The sequence below is a fragment of the Pristis pectinata genome, chromosome 5 (assembly GCF_009764475.1).
Source record: "Pristis pectinata isolate sPriPec2 chromosome 5, sPriPec2.1.pri, whole genome shotgun sequence".
NCBI lineage: Eukaryota > Metazoa > Chordata > Chondrichthyes > Rhinopristiformes > Pristidae > Pristis > Pristis pectinata.
In genome coordinates, this window is record NC_067409.1 from 53278240 (window position 1) to 53298321 (window position 20082).

Here is a 20082-nt window from a genome sequence, read left to right on the forward strand (position 1 = left end):
CCTTGAGGTACAAGTACACAGGTGTCCATGGATCACTCTAGTCCCTCGTGCTCTCACTCAGCCATGCGTGCTTATCTTGTTGTGCTTGGAGATTGAGCAACTACCCTCAAGAGCTGGGTGATAGACTTGCATTCTATTGTTTTCTTCCAGTTTTATGCAATAGACCCTAGAGTAAAGTATGGTACAACCACCCCTGAATTTTGTCTGACAGTTATCAATCAACATGCAAAGCTGAGATTCCCTGCAGCATTCCAACAAACAGCAGGTTTTTAAACAAAGGCACACAATTTCAGAATTTTTGCCCATCAACTGGTAAGTAGTTTGAATGACTTAGGCACTGGCACCTATACTGCTGTTTCCTCATTGCATATTAACTCTTAAGATTTGCTGACAATATTTTTAAATAAAATGTGTTATTCAACAGCAACATTTCAAAGTTTTATTTTCAGGTGGACTGGTGCTTAGAAAGTTAGGGAAAAGAACTTGACGTTCACATTAAATGAGAATGCAAGATAGACATCCTTAAGATATGGTTTTAAATTGTATAAATATGCAGAGGTACACTAGACAATGGCATGGAGACTTGAAAGTGGCAGACAAAGGAAATTCAAACAAGTAAAAAAAAACGTGCATTACAGACAAACATTTGAAAGGGAATTTTAATTTTTGGTAGCAATGGGGGTGGTTATTCTGGTGACCCATTGATTGGGTACCGCCAGCCTGAATTCAATTGGAAACTGCTCTGCTGACTTTTGGGATGTTTCCTGCATGGTGAACTTTGCCTTGACATCTTTGAACACTGTAGCTGCAAAAGTCAGTGGAATATGGAATTCACCTGCTGTACAGTTTAAACACCTATAGAAGACAATAAGGAGTTTCTTTCTTGTCAATGTATTGAGGGTGGTGTGGGCTACCATTGATCCACATTCAATAAATGACAAAATCCTGGAATTGCAAAATTTCAATTAATATCATGGAAGCTAACAGGCAAGTTTATTTTTTGACTGCAAAGTTTCTTAAAAAGAAATCAAAACAATTTTCCTGCAGATTTCAATGAAGCTATCTTTTCTAGCATTTCTATTTCAAACTTCACTTGTGCCATTTTGGTTTTACATTAAAAATATTTTTCATCAATTATCAAAATACAAGAATAGTGCATAGTTTTCTTTATATTTATTGTGCTGTTCGATCAATACATTGTGTTATCAGGTCTATACATTTGGAATATGTTAGCAGCACATGTACAAGGCATCATTGCCACTCATGTGGCCTCTTTGGATGATACAAACCAAGTGTTTGAGAGTTTTTTTAAAATACATAAACACAGCGCTCAATCCCTCAATGTGGTAGTAGGTCCTTCCCTACATCATCTTTGCTTTGGCTGCACCATGCTTTAGTCCATCCCTTAGCACAATCCTGCAGCCTGCAATATGGCAGACGGCAGCATTCCAAATTGAGATGTAGTAATTCAGTGCTTCATGTGATGTCATGATGGATAAAGGTTATGCATGTACCACAGCATCAGAAAGGATGAGTTGAGATCACACTGAAAGGTTACCCTGAAAAAGGCACCATTACTGTAGAGAATGCCAAAAGCTGCTGACATTGTCCAATAAATGCTCATCTTTCAACAATTGTGACCCAAAAGGTATTCAGAAAAATTTGATGTTTCAGGTCAATGACCAGCAGATTTGAAGACATAGGGAAGGGACAAGAGAACAAAAGATGTGACAGTCTGGAGGATATGGGAGTATGTGGGTGATTGGTGGATATTTCTTCCTAGACTCTTCAGATTGGCCGAGACTTAAATCAGAGGCGTTAGTTAAAGAGCGCACATTTAATTAAATAGAGATAGCTGGTCAGGTGATGTGTTGCAGTTGCAACATATGGGAACTGATGGATTGCACTGATTCATGGTGGCCATATCAGCAGCAAGTGTTGGCTGCTTAAGGATCTTCAATACAGTTGAGCTGGAGTCTGAACCCCAGGCACTGACATCTGAGAGGAGGAAATTCATTTAAATGAAATGTTCCAGGAAGTAGTCATACCCCATATTAATTACCTTGAATCTGTGGTTGGGGACAGGAGGGTGCAACTGCAAAAGCAGGTACAGAAGATAGCTCTGCAGGAGCCTCAGCCCTCTAGGTTCTTGCTCCCTGTTTGGATGAGGGTGGGGACTGCAAACTGTCCATGGCATATTTTGGGGGGCGGGGGGTGGGGGGGGGGTAGAAGGAGAGGAAGGAGAGAGAAAGAGAGAAAGGAAGAAAGCAAAAAAAAGAGTCATAGGGCAGTTTTGAAGGTTGTGTTGCCTCCCTTGTGCCAGAATTAAGGACATTTCTTCTGGGCCAGGGAAGCACTTTAGTGGGAGGAGGATCCACTTGTGGGTCACATTGGCACTTATGACGCAAGTCAAACTGGGAAGTTGGTTCTGCTGACTGATTACAAACAGCTCAGAGCAAAATTGAAAACCAGAACCACAAAGAGGATGAACTCCAGCTTGGCACTTGAACCATATGTACAGTATATTGGCAGAGGGAATACAAGGTTAGAGAAGTAAATGTGTGGCTTAAAGATCTGTGTGGGAGAAGTGGGCTCTGATTCATGGGACACTGACACTAGTACAGAGGGAAGATAGCTATTCTGTTGAGATGGGCTTCATTTGAATTTTGCTTAAACCAGTGTCCAGGTGAATGGCATTACAAAAAAAAAAGGTAAAAACACACAGCTGGAGGAACTCAGTGGGTCAAGCAACATCTGTGAAAAGAAAGGGATGGTTGCAGTTTCAGATCAAGACCCTGCATCATGAATCCTGATGCAGACTCTTGACCAGAAACATTGGCCATCCCTTTGCCTGCATTGAGTTTCACCAGCTGTGTTTCCTGCTCCAGATTGCAGCATCTGTAGTCTCTTGCCTGCATTACTAGGATTATTGGTAGTGCTTTAAATTAGATAGTGGGGTAGTTGGGAGAGAAAAAAGGGTCCCTAGACAGAACAGTACATCACAGGAACAGGCCCTTCAGCCCATAGTGTTGTGCCAAACTATTTAAACTAGTAATTAAATGCCTAACTAATCCCTTCTGCCTACATAATGTTCATATCTCTCCATTCTCTGAACATGCATGTGCCCAAGAGATTCTTTATCATTTACCTCCACCACCGTCACTCCTGGCAGGACATTCCAGGTACCCACTGCACATCTCCTTTCAATTTAACCCCTCTCACCTTAAATGCATGCCCTCCAGTATTAGACATTTTGACCCTGGGAAGATACTAGCTGTCTATCTATGCCTCAATTTTATACACTTCTATCAGGTCTCTCCTCAGCTTCTATCACTCTAGAAAAAACAACCTGAGTTTACCCAACCTCTCCTTATAGCACATGTCCTCTAATCCAGGCAGCCTCCCACCAAACTTCTGCACCCTCACCAAAACCTCCACAACCTTTCTATAATGGGGCAACCTGAATTGAATGCAATACTCCAGATGCAGCCGAACCAGAGCTGTATAAAGCTGCAACACACTGACTCTTGAACTCAATGCCTCAACTATGCCCCCTTTAGTACCCCATCGACCTGTGCAGCCAGTTTCAAGGAGCTATTGACTTGGACCTCCAAGATCCCTCTATACATCACTGTTAAGAATCTTGCCATTAACAATGTACTGTCCCTTTACATTTGATCTCCCAAAATACAACACCTTGCATTTGGCATGATTACCTCCATTTGCATTTTTCCACCCATATCTGCAAATGACCTATATGCCACTGTGTCCTTCAGCAATCCACATCAATTTTTGTATCATCTGTGAATTTACTAATCCACCCATCTACATTTTCATACACACACATCTCAAACAGCAGAGGTCCTAGTACAGATCCCTGCAGAACACTAGTCACAGATTTCCAGCCAGAACAAGTCCCATCAACCACTAAGGTCTTCTATCAGCAAGCCAATTCTGAATCCAAACAGACAAGTCACTGTGGATCCCATACACCTCAATCTTCTAGATGAGCCTACCATGAGGGCCCTCATCATACACCTTACTAAAATCCATGTAGACAACATCCATAACTCCACCTTTTTTTTTTAATTATCTTCGTCAACTCCTCCAAAAACTCAGATTAGTAAGACACAACTTGCCCAGCACAAAGCTATGCTGACTAAAGTGATGAGAAATTTAAGCAAGTATCAGTGAGGGGGAAGAATGAAAATCCAAGTGTGACAGGAAGGGACAGAAAGTGTAAGTGTGTGGCAGAATTACAATCCAGAGCAAGTAAACATTGGAAGAAGTCAAAGCTTAATGCTCTTTCTGAATGCATGCAACATTTGCAATAAGATAGCAGAGATGAATGCACATGACTGACTTAATAACTCTGACAATGATATGGTTGCAAGTGGACCAGGTTTGAAAATTCAGTATTCCAGGCTGTTTGATATTCCAAAAGAATAGGCAAATGGAAAGGAGGTGGGTACCATTGTTAATCAAGGAATGTGTCAGTGTGCTGGTATGTAATGATATAGGTGCAGTGCATGATATAGAATCATTTTGAATGGAAATAAAGAATAGCAGGGGAAGACTACATGGGCAGGAGTGGCCCTCAGTGTTGCCTTGTGCAGAAAAATGGTAGGTGTGCAAGAAAGAAAGTAGAATAATTATGGGTTATTTTAATCTGTGTATTGATTAAATTAATCAAGGTGATAAAGGTACCATGGAAGAGGAATTTGTGGAGAACATTAGGAATTGTTTTTAGAGCACTATGTTACAGTAGCTACACAGGAATTGTCTACTTTGGATTTGATCAGTGCAATGAGTTAGGATTAATAAGAGATCTTGAGGTTAATGATCCTCTATAAAATAATGGTCACTAAGTGGTAGAATTCCAACAGTTTGAAGGCAAACCTCAAGTCCAAAACTAGTGTCCACAACCTAAATAAAGGCAATTACAAAAGATGAAGGAAGGGTTATCTACACTGGACTGGGAAAATAGGCTCAAGGAAAGGTCAGTGGATAGGCAGTGGCAGAGATTTAAGCAGCCATTTCCGAATGCTCAGCAGAAATGTGCGAATCACAAAGAGGGATTCCATGAGAAAAATCTGAGGTTAACAAAGGAAATTGAGGAAAATATTAAATCAAAAACTAAAAACATATGAAGTGGCAAAGATAGTAGGAGGGCAGGATATTTTTCAGGAACTAGCAGTGGGGGACTAAAGTGCTAATGAGGGAGAAGAATTATTAGCGTACTGACCATAACATCAAAAACAGCATGTGCTTCTTTGGATATACAAAAAGGAAAAGCTAGAGGCTTCTGGAGACCGAGACCAGAGAATTAAGAGAAAACAAATGGCAAATAATTTGCATCAGTTTTCAGTGGAGGATACTGCAAATATCCTTAGGAAAGCAGATGGGTGAGGAGGGAAGACCTTGTAGCAATCCCTATCATGCAGTACAAAGTATTAGAAAAACTAATGGAAACAAAGGCAGACATCACCAGGACCCCATGGCCTACATCCAAGGGCTTAAAATGGTAGTAGCTGTGGAGATGGATGGAAGAACTCTTGACTGAAATGTTTCAAGACTAGAGTTCCAGGAAGGTACCAATGGATTGGAAAACGACAAATACAACTCCCTTGTTTAAGGAAGGCAAAAAGCTGGAAACTATAGACCAGTTAACATTTGTTAGCAAGATGCTGGAGTCTATATTCAAGAAATAAACAGCTCATCACTTAAAGCTGAATACAATCAAAACAAGTCATCACGATTTAATGAAAAGATCACATTTGACAAATTTGCTAGAGTTGTTGAGGATATAACCAGAGTCCTCCATAGCAGGGATCATGTAGATGTTGCATATTTGGATTTCTGGAAGGCTTTTAATAAGGTGGGGGGGGGGGGAGGGGAAGGAGGGAAAGAAGAGAAAGGAGATGATAAAGTGTGTTAATATGAACTGAAGATTGATCATCACATGGAACTCACAATAATTGAATCATTTTCAGACTGGAAAGATGCAACGTGCCCACAAGGATCACTTCTTGGCCCTCAAATTATTGTTTACAGTAATGAATTGGAGTGGAATCAAGTGCAAGGCATCTAAGTTCACTGATGATGCAACAATAGGTGGAAGGGCATGTTGCAGTCAGTGAATCCTGCAACAGGATAGGTTGAGTGAGTGGGGTGAAATTGGCAAATGGAGTTTAAAGTAGAAAAGTGCAAGGTCTACACAATAGGAGGAATCAAAAGGCTAAATCAAGAGCCTGCAAATGAGTGGAGAACAGAGGCATCTCAGTGTACTTGTGCATGAAAAAGTTAACAGGTAGCTGTTGCAAGTAATTAAGGCAGCAAACAGGCACGTTGAATTTTATTGCTGGGGTTAGAGCTTAAATATACAGAAGCATTCTTACAATTGTTGATGGGCCACATCTGAACTACTTTGTATATTTTGATCCCCTTATTTAAGAAACAATGCATTACCATTGGTCCAGAAGGGATTCACAAACAACTAGAAAAGTTAAACCTACGTTCTTTGGGGGCATTACATGGTAGATGGTGAGGTGTTTTCACAAGTGGGAGATCCAACTCTGCCCTGATGGTTGAGGAAGCTGGATCACTGGAGCCATTTAAAAAAAAGGGTAAATTTTTGAAAAATTGAGGAATCAAGAGCTTTTTTTTTACAAAAATGGCAGAAAAGGATACGAGACATTATCATATTGAATGGCATGGCATGCTTAAAGGCCAGATGGTCCTCCCCTGCTCCTAGTTTCTTGTGATTAAGAAAATGATACAGTCAAGTGGAAAATCTTCATGAGACAAAAAGGAACAAATTTAAGGTGCAAATGGGAGATTTAAAAAATCATCCAAAATTAGCAGAAAACTGAATATTGGAAAATTGAAACTAAAACGCTGAATGCATGAAAACAGTGAAGTCAGAGTCCAGAAGACTGTAGTGTGCCCTGTCAGAAAATATTGTTTTCTCGAAATTACACTGAGCTTTATTGGTACATTGTGTGATCCACAGAGACTAGAATGGGAAGAGGATTTAGCTTCACTGGAATGCTTGGGATCCTGACAGTGGAAAGACTGATGTACAGGAAGGTGCCTTGGAGAGTGGGCTTCAGGGAAACAGAAGAGCAAACCAGAGAACCCTGGAGAGAACAGTCCCTTTGGAATACAAGGGAGAGCAAATTGTATTTGGTGATGATACTTTGTGGGTATCAGAAATTACAGATCATTATGATGGCCTCCAAGCAGGTGAGGAGGTACAGCACTGCTGGGAGAGTGATTCAGGAAAAGCATTGGGGTTATCACACAGCCTTGCTTAACAATGGTCAGCACTGAGATTGGGTCTGTTGTGAACCTACTGGTTAAGATCACGGTTTGCATGCAATCATAAAGTAGATACAAGGTGAAGAATTTCTGTTGTAGCCAAATTTAGGACATGGACCACCTACAAGATGCATCAAGGGATTGCAAAGTTACTGTTGACATTGCCTCTGGAGAATCCTCCAAATATACTGGCAGCATCTTCCCCTTGGTCAACATCTTCAGTATTGACAGCCTAAATACACTCCATCTTTTCTGATTCAATTAGGTTCATTCAGGGTGCAGTTTAATTCCTTGCTCGTGAAGCTCAGAGCAAATAGTATAAATAGGTAATAATAAATACAATAAATAGTGACAAGAATGAAACATAATGGTGTAAAGTACAGTAGTGCAAACTGAAGTGGTGCAAAAAAAATGCCAGTAGGCAGGTCACTTCACTTGCTTGCCTGATTCCAGCCTCCTGAAACAGACACCACTCCCACCTGCATTATAACTGATTACCAAGTTGATGGGGGAAGGAAGAAAGATTCAAGGATATTCTCAGGGCCTCTTTGACCAGCAGCATTCCATTAATCCATGGCCCAAATACAGAAGCAGCATTTGGGATATCACTGATAACTTTTAGAGTCAGCATAATACAGCATGGGAACAGGCCCTTCATCCCAACCCATCCATGCTGACCAAGGTGCCCACCCAAGCTAGTCTCATTTGCCAGTGTTTGACTCATATCCCTCTAAACCTTCCCCCATCCATAAAATTAATCAAAGATCTTAAATGCCATTATTGTATCTGCCTCAACTACTTTCTCTGGCAGCGCATTCCATTTATGTACTACCCTCTGCATGAAGTTGCCCTGAAGTCCCTTTTAGTCTTTCCCCTCTCACCCTTAAACCTATGCCCTCTAGTTTGAGTTCCTTTCTCTGGGGAAAAAGACTGCTTTCACCCTATGCCCCTTATGATTTTGTACACTTCTACAAGGTCACCCTTCAGTCTTCCACACTCCAAGGAATGAAGTCTGAGTCTGCCCAACTTCTCCCTATAACTCAGGCCTTTTAATTAGATCACTCCTTAAATATCTATGGACAAGGAACACAACTTGTGGTCAATGGCAAGGGTTGATTGGAAGAGAATTCCCAATTATATGCCAATAAATAAAAGGGGAAGTGGTTTATACTCCTGCCATTTCGAAAAGGCCAGTGAGTAACTGGCATTTCCATGAATTGAATAACTATTTTTTTTCTTACTAATCCACTTCTAAACTTGGTCTAGATTTTGCAGTATTTGGGTATGAAACGCTTCACTGAGTATTCATTAATGAAGGTGAACAATAACACAATCAAACACCAATTCTAACATAATGGAGGGACTGTAATTGATGAAGCAGCTCAAGATAGTTGTTGAATGTATGGAATCCATGATGAGAGATATTATAAAAATGGATTCTTAAGCAAGGGCAGTTATATTTCTATCAGCATGTTATTTTATTCTTAGGTATGACACTCAAGCAGGATTTATTAGCAGACATACTTTGCAAAAATGATTGAACATCGAATCAGTCATTATCAAAAATATCAAGATGATAGGCAACAAACATTTAAGCAGACAAGTGCTGTTTTCAGTGACAATAAGACAAAGTTATTCATTAATTTTGGCAAAGATTTTCAAGTGCTATTTATTCAAGGCAATATCCTTAAAATGCAGGATGTTCAGAACATGCATGTTCAACTGGTGAGAAGCCAATTCAGCTTGCATTCAAATACAAAATCTTCAAATGTGGAAAGCATGCCAGATTACAGTTAAAATGAAAGAATATGTTCAATTACATAAATTTACTGCATGAGGTAGCCATCTGGACCATTTTGCCTGTTCTATAAAGATATATTGACTTTTGTTCCAACTGAAATTCCCTTTTGCAAATACTTATCCACTTCTCTTTGAAAGACTATAATCAATTATATCTGCCACTGTTTTTCATAAGGCATTCCATGTGCTAACAACTTATGAAAGGTCAGAGAAATTAACTGTTTCTCTCACCACTGGTACTCCTAATCTGTTGAGAATCTCCAGCATTTTATGTTCCCTCTCATACATTCAGATCTTCTTTTCTGTTTGAAAAAGAGTCCAAGCTCTTTCATCTCTTCAAAACTAAACCTTTATCCTTGGTATCACAACAGGGAATGTTTTATTAATTCTCCCCAAAATTATTACCTCATTTCTCAAGTATCAGACAATAGTAATCTGCCCAACATATTTATATATTTTATATACATTTTACAACCCTCTAGATTCTCAAGTTGTCCATATAATAAACCTGTTTCCTCTTAACCCATGTTCAACTTTCACGAGTACACATATAAAACAAGATGAAAGGGAAAGTAAAAAATACAGGGAGGAAGGGTGGCCAAATATCACACATTGCTTTCTATTTCTGCCTTTTATTCTGCTATGTGTACTATCAGTTTCCTTCAATATCATCTTAATCGAGATTGCTTGTCCAAAATACACTTAGCATGCAACTTTTAAAATCCACTTACACAGCACCGAATGTCCTTCATAGCAGAGCTACTGTGCCCTTAAAGAGCCCAATTAAATTTAACAGACATCTTCCCATTTCCAATCCCATGTTAGTTGTCCTTATTAGATCATTAGATCATACCAAGCCTACATTTCTAAACCCATTGTAACGCAAGTTCAAAATGTAAATCAAAGCTGTGACAGAAGTACCGTCGAAAATAGATTACCATGTTCCAGAACACCAAGTTCTAACATAAAAGCACAATCACAGCCAGTTTCTCCTGACTTGGTTAGGGTGCATTTTTATCTTGATGCTGAAGCTCACCATAATGTCAACTTTAGCTCACTCAGCAGATCTGGTGGAATCCAGGATCACATGCCAGCCTGAAGACTCAAATCCAAAACTGACACTGGTATTCAAGTGTAACAACAAGTTATTGCTGTACCATCAGCAATGCTGCTTTCCAGATGATACATCTGAATCCCCTCTTAGCCAAATGTTAAAGACCTTATGGAACTGCTCTCAAGAGCATAAAAACTGTCTTGAGATATTCATCAACATCACAGATAGATTAGTTTTTTTTAAAATGTTGTTTGTTGTTCAGAAGTTGGCTGAATTTTCTGTTCCACAAAACCAATTATATTTGTTATTTCATTGAATTGCTGATTTTTCCTCATCATCAATGCACATTTCCTTTCCTCAAATGGCAAAATATAAAAGGGAAACAAAGGAAAAAGGTATGATTGTGGGTCACAGAGAGATGCACGAAATGGGGCATTGATCTGAGGTTTCACAGGTGAACACAGTGACATTTTGATGGAGAAATAACAGATGCTAAAACTGCATAAAAGCATAGTTCAACTTTGAAAGCAGCCAGAGTTGGGAAAGAAAGTGGTGGAATTTTTGGAGATCCTTCATCACAGCAAGGATCTTGGTATGGACTTTTTTCAGAAAAAAACCTCTGTATTGAATATACTTGGCTTGGAGTTTCCTTGTCGTTTCCTTTCTGATGCATCCAACTTTCTCCACTATTTTCTCATCCTTTTGGTATATCTAGGCCATGGATAGATCACATCTTCCAATAATTGCACTTATCTTGGTCTCTTGTGTCTACATTATTTTGCTCTTGATTTTCCACATCATTTGCAATTTAGTTCTTCCAGTAATTTGACACATTATTAAAGGTTGATTTATTTTCTTCCCTGCACTGTTCTGGTGTTTCAGCTATACTTAAGATCTTTATTAGTCACATGTACATCGAAACACACAGTGAAATACATCTTTTTGCGTAGTGATTTTGGGGGGTAGCCCACAAGTGTCGCCACGCTTCTGGCACCAACATAGCATGCCCATAACTTCCTAACCTGTACATCTTTGGAATGTGGGAGAAAACCAGAGCACCTGGAGGAAACCCACATAGACACGGGGAGAACGTACAAACTCCTTACGGACAGTGGCCAGATTTGAACCCGGGTTGCTGGTGCTGTAAAGCATTATGCTAACCACTATGCTACTGTGCCTGCCATACATTGACTTTCAATGAGATAAAGACAGCACATCAAAATTATAAACTAAAACCTAACTAATGTCTGTTCAGTAATTAGTTCTATAAAGTTTGGTTTGTGGCTGCATGATTTAAGATAACAGAACTTGTACACGATTGAGTCAAATACAAACCATTTCTGCAAATTCATTAGTCTGAGCTTGCATTGTGCCAACTGTTTTGGTGGACACAATTTCTAAATTTGTGGATGATAAATACAATGACAGTCAATAGCAAGGGGCACTGCACAAGTTCCAGGAGGACATTAAATTGGCAGAATTACCAAGTGATTTACAGATGCATGCAAAATGCTATATTTGGTAGAATGGAGGGGGATATTTATTATTTTAAATGAGAGTCAGGGGAAAGAGGATATTGGAGTACAAACACAAATCACTTACAGTCTGTTACACTTTTGAAAAAAGGGAAGTTCTGCTAAACTTACAGGAGCCTCAGTTAAACCACACTTTTGGTCACCATATGAAATGGTAAAATAGGCAAGGGAGAGTATGCAGAGAAGATATACAAGAATGTTACAAGAAATGCAGGGGTCAACATACAAGGAACAAAAGCCAATAGGTGATTTAATAGCAATAGCTCAAATGACAAAAGATTTAGATAGAATGGATACCTAGAGGATGTTTCCGTTTCCAAGGGAGAGCATAGCCAGAAGCTATTCATACAAAACAGTCATCCTAAATTGCTTTAGTGACTTCAGAAGAACACCTCCCGATGCAACTGGATCCTTTACTTTCTGACCATCAGACTGCAATCAGCAAGAATAGGCAGCAACACCTCAGCCACAATTATTCTCAACACTAATGCCCCACAAGGCTGCGTCCTCAGTCCCTACTTTACTCCCTACACGCTCATGGCTGCATGGCCAGACTCTGCTCTAACTCCATCGACAAATCTGCAGATAGCACCACCGTAGTGGGCTGAAGCTCAAACAACAACAAGTCAGAGTATAGGATGGAGACAGAACCAAGTAGGATGGTGTCACGATAACAATCTTTTCCTCAATGTTTGCAAAACAAAAGAGCTGGTCATTGGCTTAGTCATAGTGACATATAGCATGGAAACAGGTCCTTCGGCCCAACTTATCCATGCTGTTGCCCAGAGAGCTAGTCCCATCTGCTCACATTTGGCCCACAGTCTTCTAAAACCCCTCCTATCCATGTACTTATCAAGATGGTTTTTAAATGTTGCTAATGCACCCACCTCAACCACTATTTCTGGCAGCTCACTCCTATACACCACTCCTTGCCTAAAGAAACTGCCTGATTCCTTTTAAAAATCACTCACCTCTGATCTTAAACCCATGTCCTCTTGCTTTTAAGCACCCCTTCGCTGGTCAAAAGACTGCTTTCACCCTGTCTGTGCCCTCATGATCTTATACACCTTTATCAGGTCACTCCTCAATCCCCAGGGAATAAAGTCTCGTCTATACAATCTCTCTTTGCAATTCAGGTCCACCTCATACTCCCCAAAGTTCAGGAAGGGAACAATACACACACACCTGTTGTCATCAATGGTACTGAGATGGAGATGGTTGAGAGCTTCAAGTTCCTAGGAGTAAACATCACCGGACTGTCCTGGCCCAACCACAGACACCACAGTGAAGAAAGCATACCAGCACCTCAACTTCCTCAGGAGGCTAAAGAAATTCAGCACGTCCACTATGACCCACACCAATTTTTATTGATGCACCAGAGAAGGCAATGTATCTAGGTGCATCACAGCTTGGTATGGCAACTGCTCTGCCCGTGACCCCAAGAAACTTTAGAGAATTGTGGACGCAGCTCAGCACATCACAGAAACCAGCTTCCCCTCCATGGACTCTGTCTATACTTCATGCTGCCTCGGTAAAGCAGCCAGCATAATCAATTACTGCATCCACCCCAGACATTCTCTTTGCCCCCCTCCCATCAGGCAGAAGATACAAAAGCCTGAAAGCACATTCCACCAAGCTCAAGGACAGCTTCTATCCCACTGTTATAGGACTATTGAATGGTCCCCTTGTTTGACAAGATGGACTCTTGACCTTAAGATACCTCATCATGGCCTTGCCCCTTATTGGCATTTCAAGTGCTCATCTCAATTCTCATTGCCTCCACTACTCACTGCAGAATCAGGATGTGGATGCTAGAGGATTTGTTATTGTGAATTCAGTGAATAATGAAGGGAATTAGATAAAACATTATCTAATGTGTGGCACAAGAAACGATGAATGGACTAGTGAAAATGGTGGGAAGGAAAAGCAGAGCCACTGCCTCTTAGCTCCAGCAACCAGAGTTCAATACTGACTTTGTGTTCTACGTGGAGCTTGCGCATCCTATGACTGCATGGGTTTCCCCAGGTGCTTTGGTTTTCTCCCCCATCCCAAAGATGTGCAAGTTGGTAGCTTAATTGGACAATAAATTGTCTCAAGTGTGCAAGCAGGCAGTAGAATCTGTGGGAAGTTGATGGGAATGTGGGAAAATAAAACGAGATTTGTGTAAAGCTTAATGGTTGGCGTGGACTGAGCCAGCCAAAGGGCTGGCTTCTGGGCTCTATGATTTGATCCAGAACCTCAACAGTCTCCCACCACCATCTGCCTTTTGCCAAACAAAAAGTTAGCCTATAGCGATCTCTCCAACCAATTCCAATTATGTTAATTTTTTTCCAGGACTCCTTAACATCATATTCAGCCAAATGCTGGCTGGATTTCAGGGACAGTCAATTCCAGTTGAGCTCTAGGATTTAGCTACTGCTTTTGTGTACTAGGGGTTGAGTTTAGTAGTCCTGACAGAATGCAAGTTGACCAACAGAGACAGTTATGGACATAGCTCAGCACACGAAAATCAGCCTTCCCTCCACGTACGCTGTCTACACTTCTCGTTGCCTCAGTAAAGCAGCCAGCATAATCAAAGACCCCACCCACTGTAGACATTTTTCTCTCCCCCCACCCCCCACCTCCCATCAGGCAGAAGATACAAGCACCTGAAAGCACATACCAGCTGGCTCAAGGACAGCTTCTATCCTGCTGTTACAAGACCATTGAACAGTCCCCTAGTACGATAAGATCGATTCTTGACCTCAATCTACCTCATCCTGGTCTTGCGCCTTATTGTCTGCTTGTACTTGCTCTGTACCTGACTTTATTCTGAATTCTGTTATTGCTTTTCCCTGGTACTACTTCAATGCACAGATGTGATGAAATGATCTGTATGTAAAACAAAGTTTTTTGCTGTACCTGTGACAATAAACCAATTTACCAACATGTCACTTTCCAAAGGTTGGGAGTTTGACAATGAAGTAGTAACTGGTCAGGTTTTCCAGTATTTTCTGGAAAGAACACATTTTTAACATTCTTATGGGTGACAATGTTCAAGCCAAACTGGAAGAGTATAATTATTATTGAGAGTTCAAGTCTACAGCATGAAAACCAGAAGGTTGTCATGGTGATCCTGCATCTGACTTCACTTCAAGTGTTTGCAAGACTAAACCATCATCCTGCCAAAAGCTCTGCACACTTGATATTATTTCCATTCAATCTTCTGTCCATGCTTTGAATTAAATTGCTCTCAAACTCAGCAATCCAACTGATTTTCTGACTGAATATTCTCTCCATTAGAAAGATAGCTTACTTCGATCTCTCCCCAAGATCAGAAGCTATTGAAATCTACGTTTGCCATAACCATGTTCCCATACATTCACAATATCCTCCTCCCTATTTTCCATTAACCAGATTACTCAAAGTTGTTCATATCTAGTCAGGTATTAAGTTTCATTCTCACAATACCCAATTTAAAATTTTAAATCTGTGGCCTTGCACCTTGCTTCTCTAACACAAGAAAATTATTTTCTTCAGCTCTATTTCTTGTACCAATCCTTATGCACCTCCAACAGCAAGCCTGTGTCACACACTGGAATTTTCTTCATAGTGGTCTCCAGCCATTCGTATTCCTTCCCCTACAAATATTTTCATCCAACTTTTTGTCCTTCAGTTCCATAGCCTTTTCTGTCCAAATACTTTGCTCTACAATTCCTTGCGCGATTTTTTTGGTGCCATATAAATTCAGTTACCTGGTATGATTATTTTCAAAAGAGGTCGATAGATTTCTACATATTAATGCCATTGAGGGACAAGGAGATGAAGCATGCTCTGGGGGCAAATGCCCCACTTCTAGCCCCATTTCTTACGTGATTAAGTATGATTAAAAAAAACAAGTAATTTCAATAAACTTTTCCGGAGTAGCTTTTGTATGCCACAGATAAACGTTGGTATGGCGAAGACACCATACCGAACGCTCCCCGTTTCCGGGTGCCTGGACCAAAATATCAGCCTATGAAAGGCGGACACAACAACCGACCAGCCCAACCTCACGAGTTCCGGGAGAGACCTAAGCCGACAGATGGAAGTAACTTAAAGATCGTTGGAAATGTTTGGCTTTAGTTAGAGAGAAGATAAGACTGACTTTAAATTGCTTTTTTTAAAATCCCATTCACGTCCCTGTGAAATGCCGGAGTCGAGGTACTTCCCCAGTGCTTGAACCCCTAGGGGATGGCAACTGCCCGGGCCACAGCTAGGGCCGGACATCTAATAAAACATAAAAGATCGTGTAGTGCAGGCCCAGTACCGGCTCCAAGCGCGGAGGCCGAGGCAGAGCCTCGATATGCCGTTTGCGCCCACTGCGGCGGCGGCAGCTTGGAGCTCGGCGACTCTCCTCCTCTTCTGGGGCCGGCGCTAGGCCGAGGCCCCGCTCCGAGCCCAGGCACCAAACCGAAAGATACAAAGGCAATGCGAGACTCACCAGCAGGAGGAGGATGTGCCTGATGGAGTCACTGTGCAGCAGAGCCGCTGAAAGCGTCATGGTACCGGTGTGCTGACCGCGCTCCACACAGCTCCACTTAGACCACAGATCACCCCCGGAACCAGAACCCCGCCGTCTGGCGGCGTATAAAAGAAACGGTGCACAACCACGTCCTGTTCGGCGCTCGGCACGCTGGGAGTTGTAGTTCCGACCATCTGCGCCACTGGTAGTTCTGAGGCCACGGCTGTCGTAAGACTACAAGTACCAGAATGCGGCGCGCTGCTGGCTGCAGAGGAGGGGAAGTTTGGGGGAAAAAAATTTGTTGGTAAGAAAATTAATTTACAGCTGGAGTTCTGCTGCTGGAGAGTAAACTAGTGAGTTGATTTCCTTAATTCGGACACCGTGTGTGGCCGTTGTCTGTGCTGTCGCATGAATGAAGCAAAGAGAACTCAAAGTTGTAAAGTTATCGTCAAGTTCTTTTTTCCCTCCCTGGGCCTTTTACTCCATGTAAACAACGACGCACCAATACAGAGTGTGACCAACGTGGATTAACGCCACCCTGATGTTTTATTTCCTAAATGAAAATAATTTGTAATTCCTATTGGTATGATTGACGCTGAATCCTTTTTTTAAAAAAGTGTTTGTTGATGAGTTATTTTGTGTTTGGAACAGCTCGCCATAGATTAAAGCTACCAACGACAAAAGGCCTGTTCGATTCAGTGAAGAGATTGCGAATGAGTAAGCATAGTGGTGCCAGAATAGGGAATATTTTGCAGATACTGACCATAATAACTTTTAAGGTTTAAGAAGGGGATTTTCGTTTTAAAAAATGCGGACGTTGCGTCCCAACTTAGCCTGGTGGTGAGCCATCTTCTTGCATCTCTGCAGAGTTTATGGAGAAGGTATTCCAGTGATGCTGTTGGATGGCATTGTATATTTACCCTTTTGCAACGTGGGCATTCCTACCAAGGTGTGATATGAGAGACTTAGACCAGAACCGCTCCATCCCAGGCAACATCCAGGATAATCTTTTCTGCCGCCTCTGCCGTGCAATCAAGACATTCCTACAGTGTGGCGAGCAGAACTACCCGAGCTATGGCCTAACCAATGCTTTACAAATTTGTACTATAGCCTCCCTGCTCTTATATTCTATGCCTGGATTATGTCTTGCATGCTGCCTTAATCACCATATTTACCTGTGTTGCTGCCTTCAGAGATCCTTAGACTTTTACACCAAGGTCCAATTATTTCTCGGTACTCCCCGGAGCCCTACCAGTCATTACGAATGTTTTGCCCTCATTAGATCTCTCAAAGTTCAACACTTCACACATCAGGATTAAATAGAATCTGCCATTGCTCTGCCTATCTTGTAATATGCTGACATGGAAATATAATGCCCATCTTGGAGGGGATCCTGTAGCTGGTGGTGTGTCCAAGCACTTCTTGCCCTTGTCCTCTTGATGGTGGAGGCTATGGCTTTGAGAGGTGATATCAGAGTTGCTCATTTCTGCCTGGGACAGAAGAACATAGATATTGCTGAGCTAATTCAATTCATTCTACCTGATGAGGGAACATTGATGCTTCTGGATCAATTGCTATACATTGCCTGCAGCGATGCATTTTGTAGATATTTTGAATAAATGGTTTAGGTGGTGGATGGATTGCAGTTCAAGTGGGCTGCATTGACCTGGATGATGTTGAGCTAGTGCAGTTGTGGGTGCTGTCATCCAGGCCCATGGAGAATATCATATCATGCTCTTGAGCCTTGTCAGTGGTGGAAAGACTGTGGGTTGTCAGGAGTTAAGTTGCTTACTTTGGATGCCCATCTTTTGACTTGCTGTTGCAGATGCAGTATTTGTAACACTGGTCTGGCTGACTTTCTGGTCATTGACCCCTCCCACCCAGAATGTTGATGGTGAGGAACTCGGCAATGGTAGTGCCATTGAATGTCAGAGATGGGTCATTAGACATTGTCTTGGTGGTTGTGGTTATTGTCTGGTAGTTAGTTAGCACACACATTACTTGGCTTTTATCTGTCCATGCCTGGCTTTTGTTGCATGCTTCATTTATCAAAGAGTTGTGAATGGAATTGAACATTGTGCAGTCATCAGCAAACGTTCCTGCTTCTGATCAAGAAGCATCAACATTTCCTTATCAGGTCGACTGAATCGGATTAGCTCAGCAAGATCTGAACTCTTCTGTCCAAGACAAAAATTGGTGGATGGGGACTCTGGGGAGTGATACAGGGCAGCAGGACTGGTTCAGTGTGATCTGTTCCACACAATTGTAGCTCTCTGGGTTAGTTTTCAAAGATTTGCAACTCTCTAGAAGAAGAAATTCCTTCTCTGGTTTAAATGGGCAACTCCTCATCCAGAGAGCATTCTTGTAATTAATGACTCTTGTAGTAGAGGAAATATCCTCACTTGCATTCTCTCAAGCATCACCACTGTCAAGCTTCTTCAGAAACTTGTCTTCCTCAATAGGATTATCCATCATTCATCAAAATGGTAGACTTGATCTGATGCATTTTCTCCTAAAATAACTTCTTCAATCCAAGAATTGATCCTTTGAACATTTTCCACACTGTTGCAAAGCATTCCCAAAATGAGGAAAACAAAACTGTACATCATCTTCCAGATGTGGACTCACTAAACTCCTGTACATTAGGAGTCAAATTCCCTATTTTTGTATTCCTTCCTCTTAGCATCAAAGGCCAATGCCCTTTTTTGCCTTGTTAATTGCCTGCTGTATCTGCACGCTAACTTTGTGTTGTGTGTATGAGGGCATCAAGGTCTCTCTGAATATCAGCATTTAATAGCTTCACATCATTTATATAATTTGAATTTTTGTTTTTCCTACTAAAGTGCATATCCTCAAATGTCACTTAACCTGTCTCTTTCGCTTTTACAGGATCTTTGTTGCTACTTGCTATTTGCTATATTTAAATTGTCAGTAAGCTTCAATATGGTACGTCCAAGTGTTGGTCATTAATGTGTATATAAATGGGCCCAGCAGTAATTCTTGCAGCACTCTGCTGGTTGCAGCTTTTCAACTTGAGTATGTTTTCTTCATTTAACCAATCCATGCCATTATCTTACCCTCAATACCATGACCCCTCGGCCAGTAACCTTATGGCACCTTATTGTATGCCTTTTAGAAATTCAAATTGTTGGTTTCCTATTTTCCACCCCGTTAATTACAGTCTCAAAAGCAGCTCCTCATGCTGCTTGGATGTGACTGTTCTGGTGAGTTCTTGTTCACCCGACTTGGAATATCTAATGGTGGGGTGCCATCCATACTACCTGCCACGGGAGTTCACTTCAGCTATCCTGATGGCAGTTTACATTCCCACCCCAGACCAACATGAAGCCTTCACTCACTGAACTGTACTCTGTGATCAACAGCCTTGAAGTGGGTTACCCTGAGGCCCTCTTCTTCATAACCGGTGACTTCAACCAGGCCAACTTCAAGCGTCTGTTACCAAAATATTACCAGCAGGTCTCCTATCCCACCAGGGGCCCAAACACCCTTGACCATTGCTACACAACCATCAGTACTGAGCCACACGCACCCCCACACCCACACCCACACCCACACTTTGGAAAATCAGACCACCAGGCTATGCTCCTCTCAGCTTAAAAGCAGAAGCTGAAACAGGAGGATTCAGTACAAAAATTGTACAGTGCTGATCTGAAGAAATAGATGAGCTTCTATTCAACTGCTTTGAGTCAGTAGACTGGTTCATGTTCAAGGACTTGGAGCCAGCCTAGATGAGTATGGCACCCTCGTCATGGACTTTGTCAGCAAGTGTGTAGAGGACTGTGTACCGAAGAGGACAATCCAGATGTTCCCAAACTGGAAACCATGGATGAACCAGGAGATCCACTCCCTACTGAAGTCCAGTGGCGTTC

General features: G+C 41.5%; 2 protein-coding genes across 6 annotated transcripts in view; one reads left to right on the forward strand and one right to left on the reverse strand.

Annotated features, from left to right (window-relative positions):
- erp44 (endoplasmic reticulum protein 44) overlaps positions 1-16300 on the reverse strand; it is a 64842-nt gene extending 48542 nt beyond the window's left edge. Inside the window, exon 1 of the mRNA XM_052016502.1 lies at positions 16172-16300. Within this exon, the coding sequence (XP_051872462.1) occupies positions 16172-16231 (60 nt within the window). The 5' untranslated portion in view covers positions 16232-16300. The remainder of the gene's footprint in view (positions 1-16171) is intronic.
- Positions 16301-16473: 173 nt separating this feature from the next.
- invs (inversin) overlaps positions 16474-20082 on the forward strand; it is a 356685-nt gene continuing 353076 nt past the window's right edge. For 3 of the 5 annotated variants that reach the window (XR_007956423.1, XM_052016840.1, XM_052016843.1), the window contains exon 1: positions 16474-16545. The gene's annotated coding sequence lies outside the window, so the exon portion shown is untranslated. The remainder of the gene's footprint in view (positions 16546-20082) is intronic. The other 2 variants (XM_052016841.1, XM_052016842.1) reach the window with 2 other exon arrangements.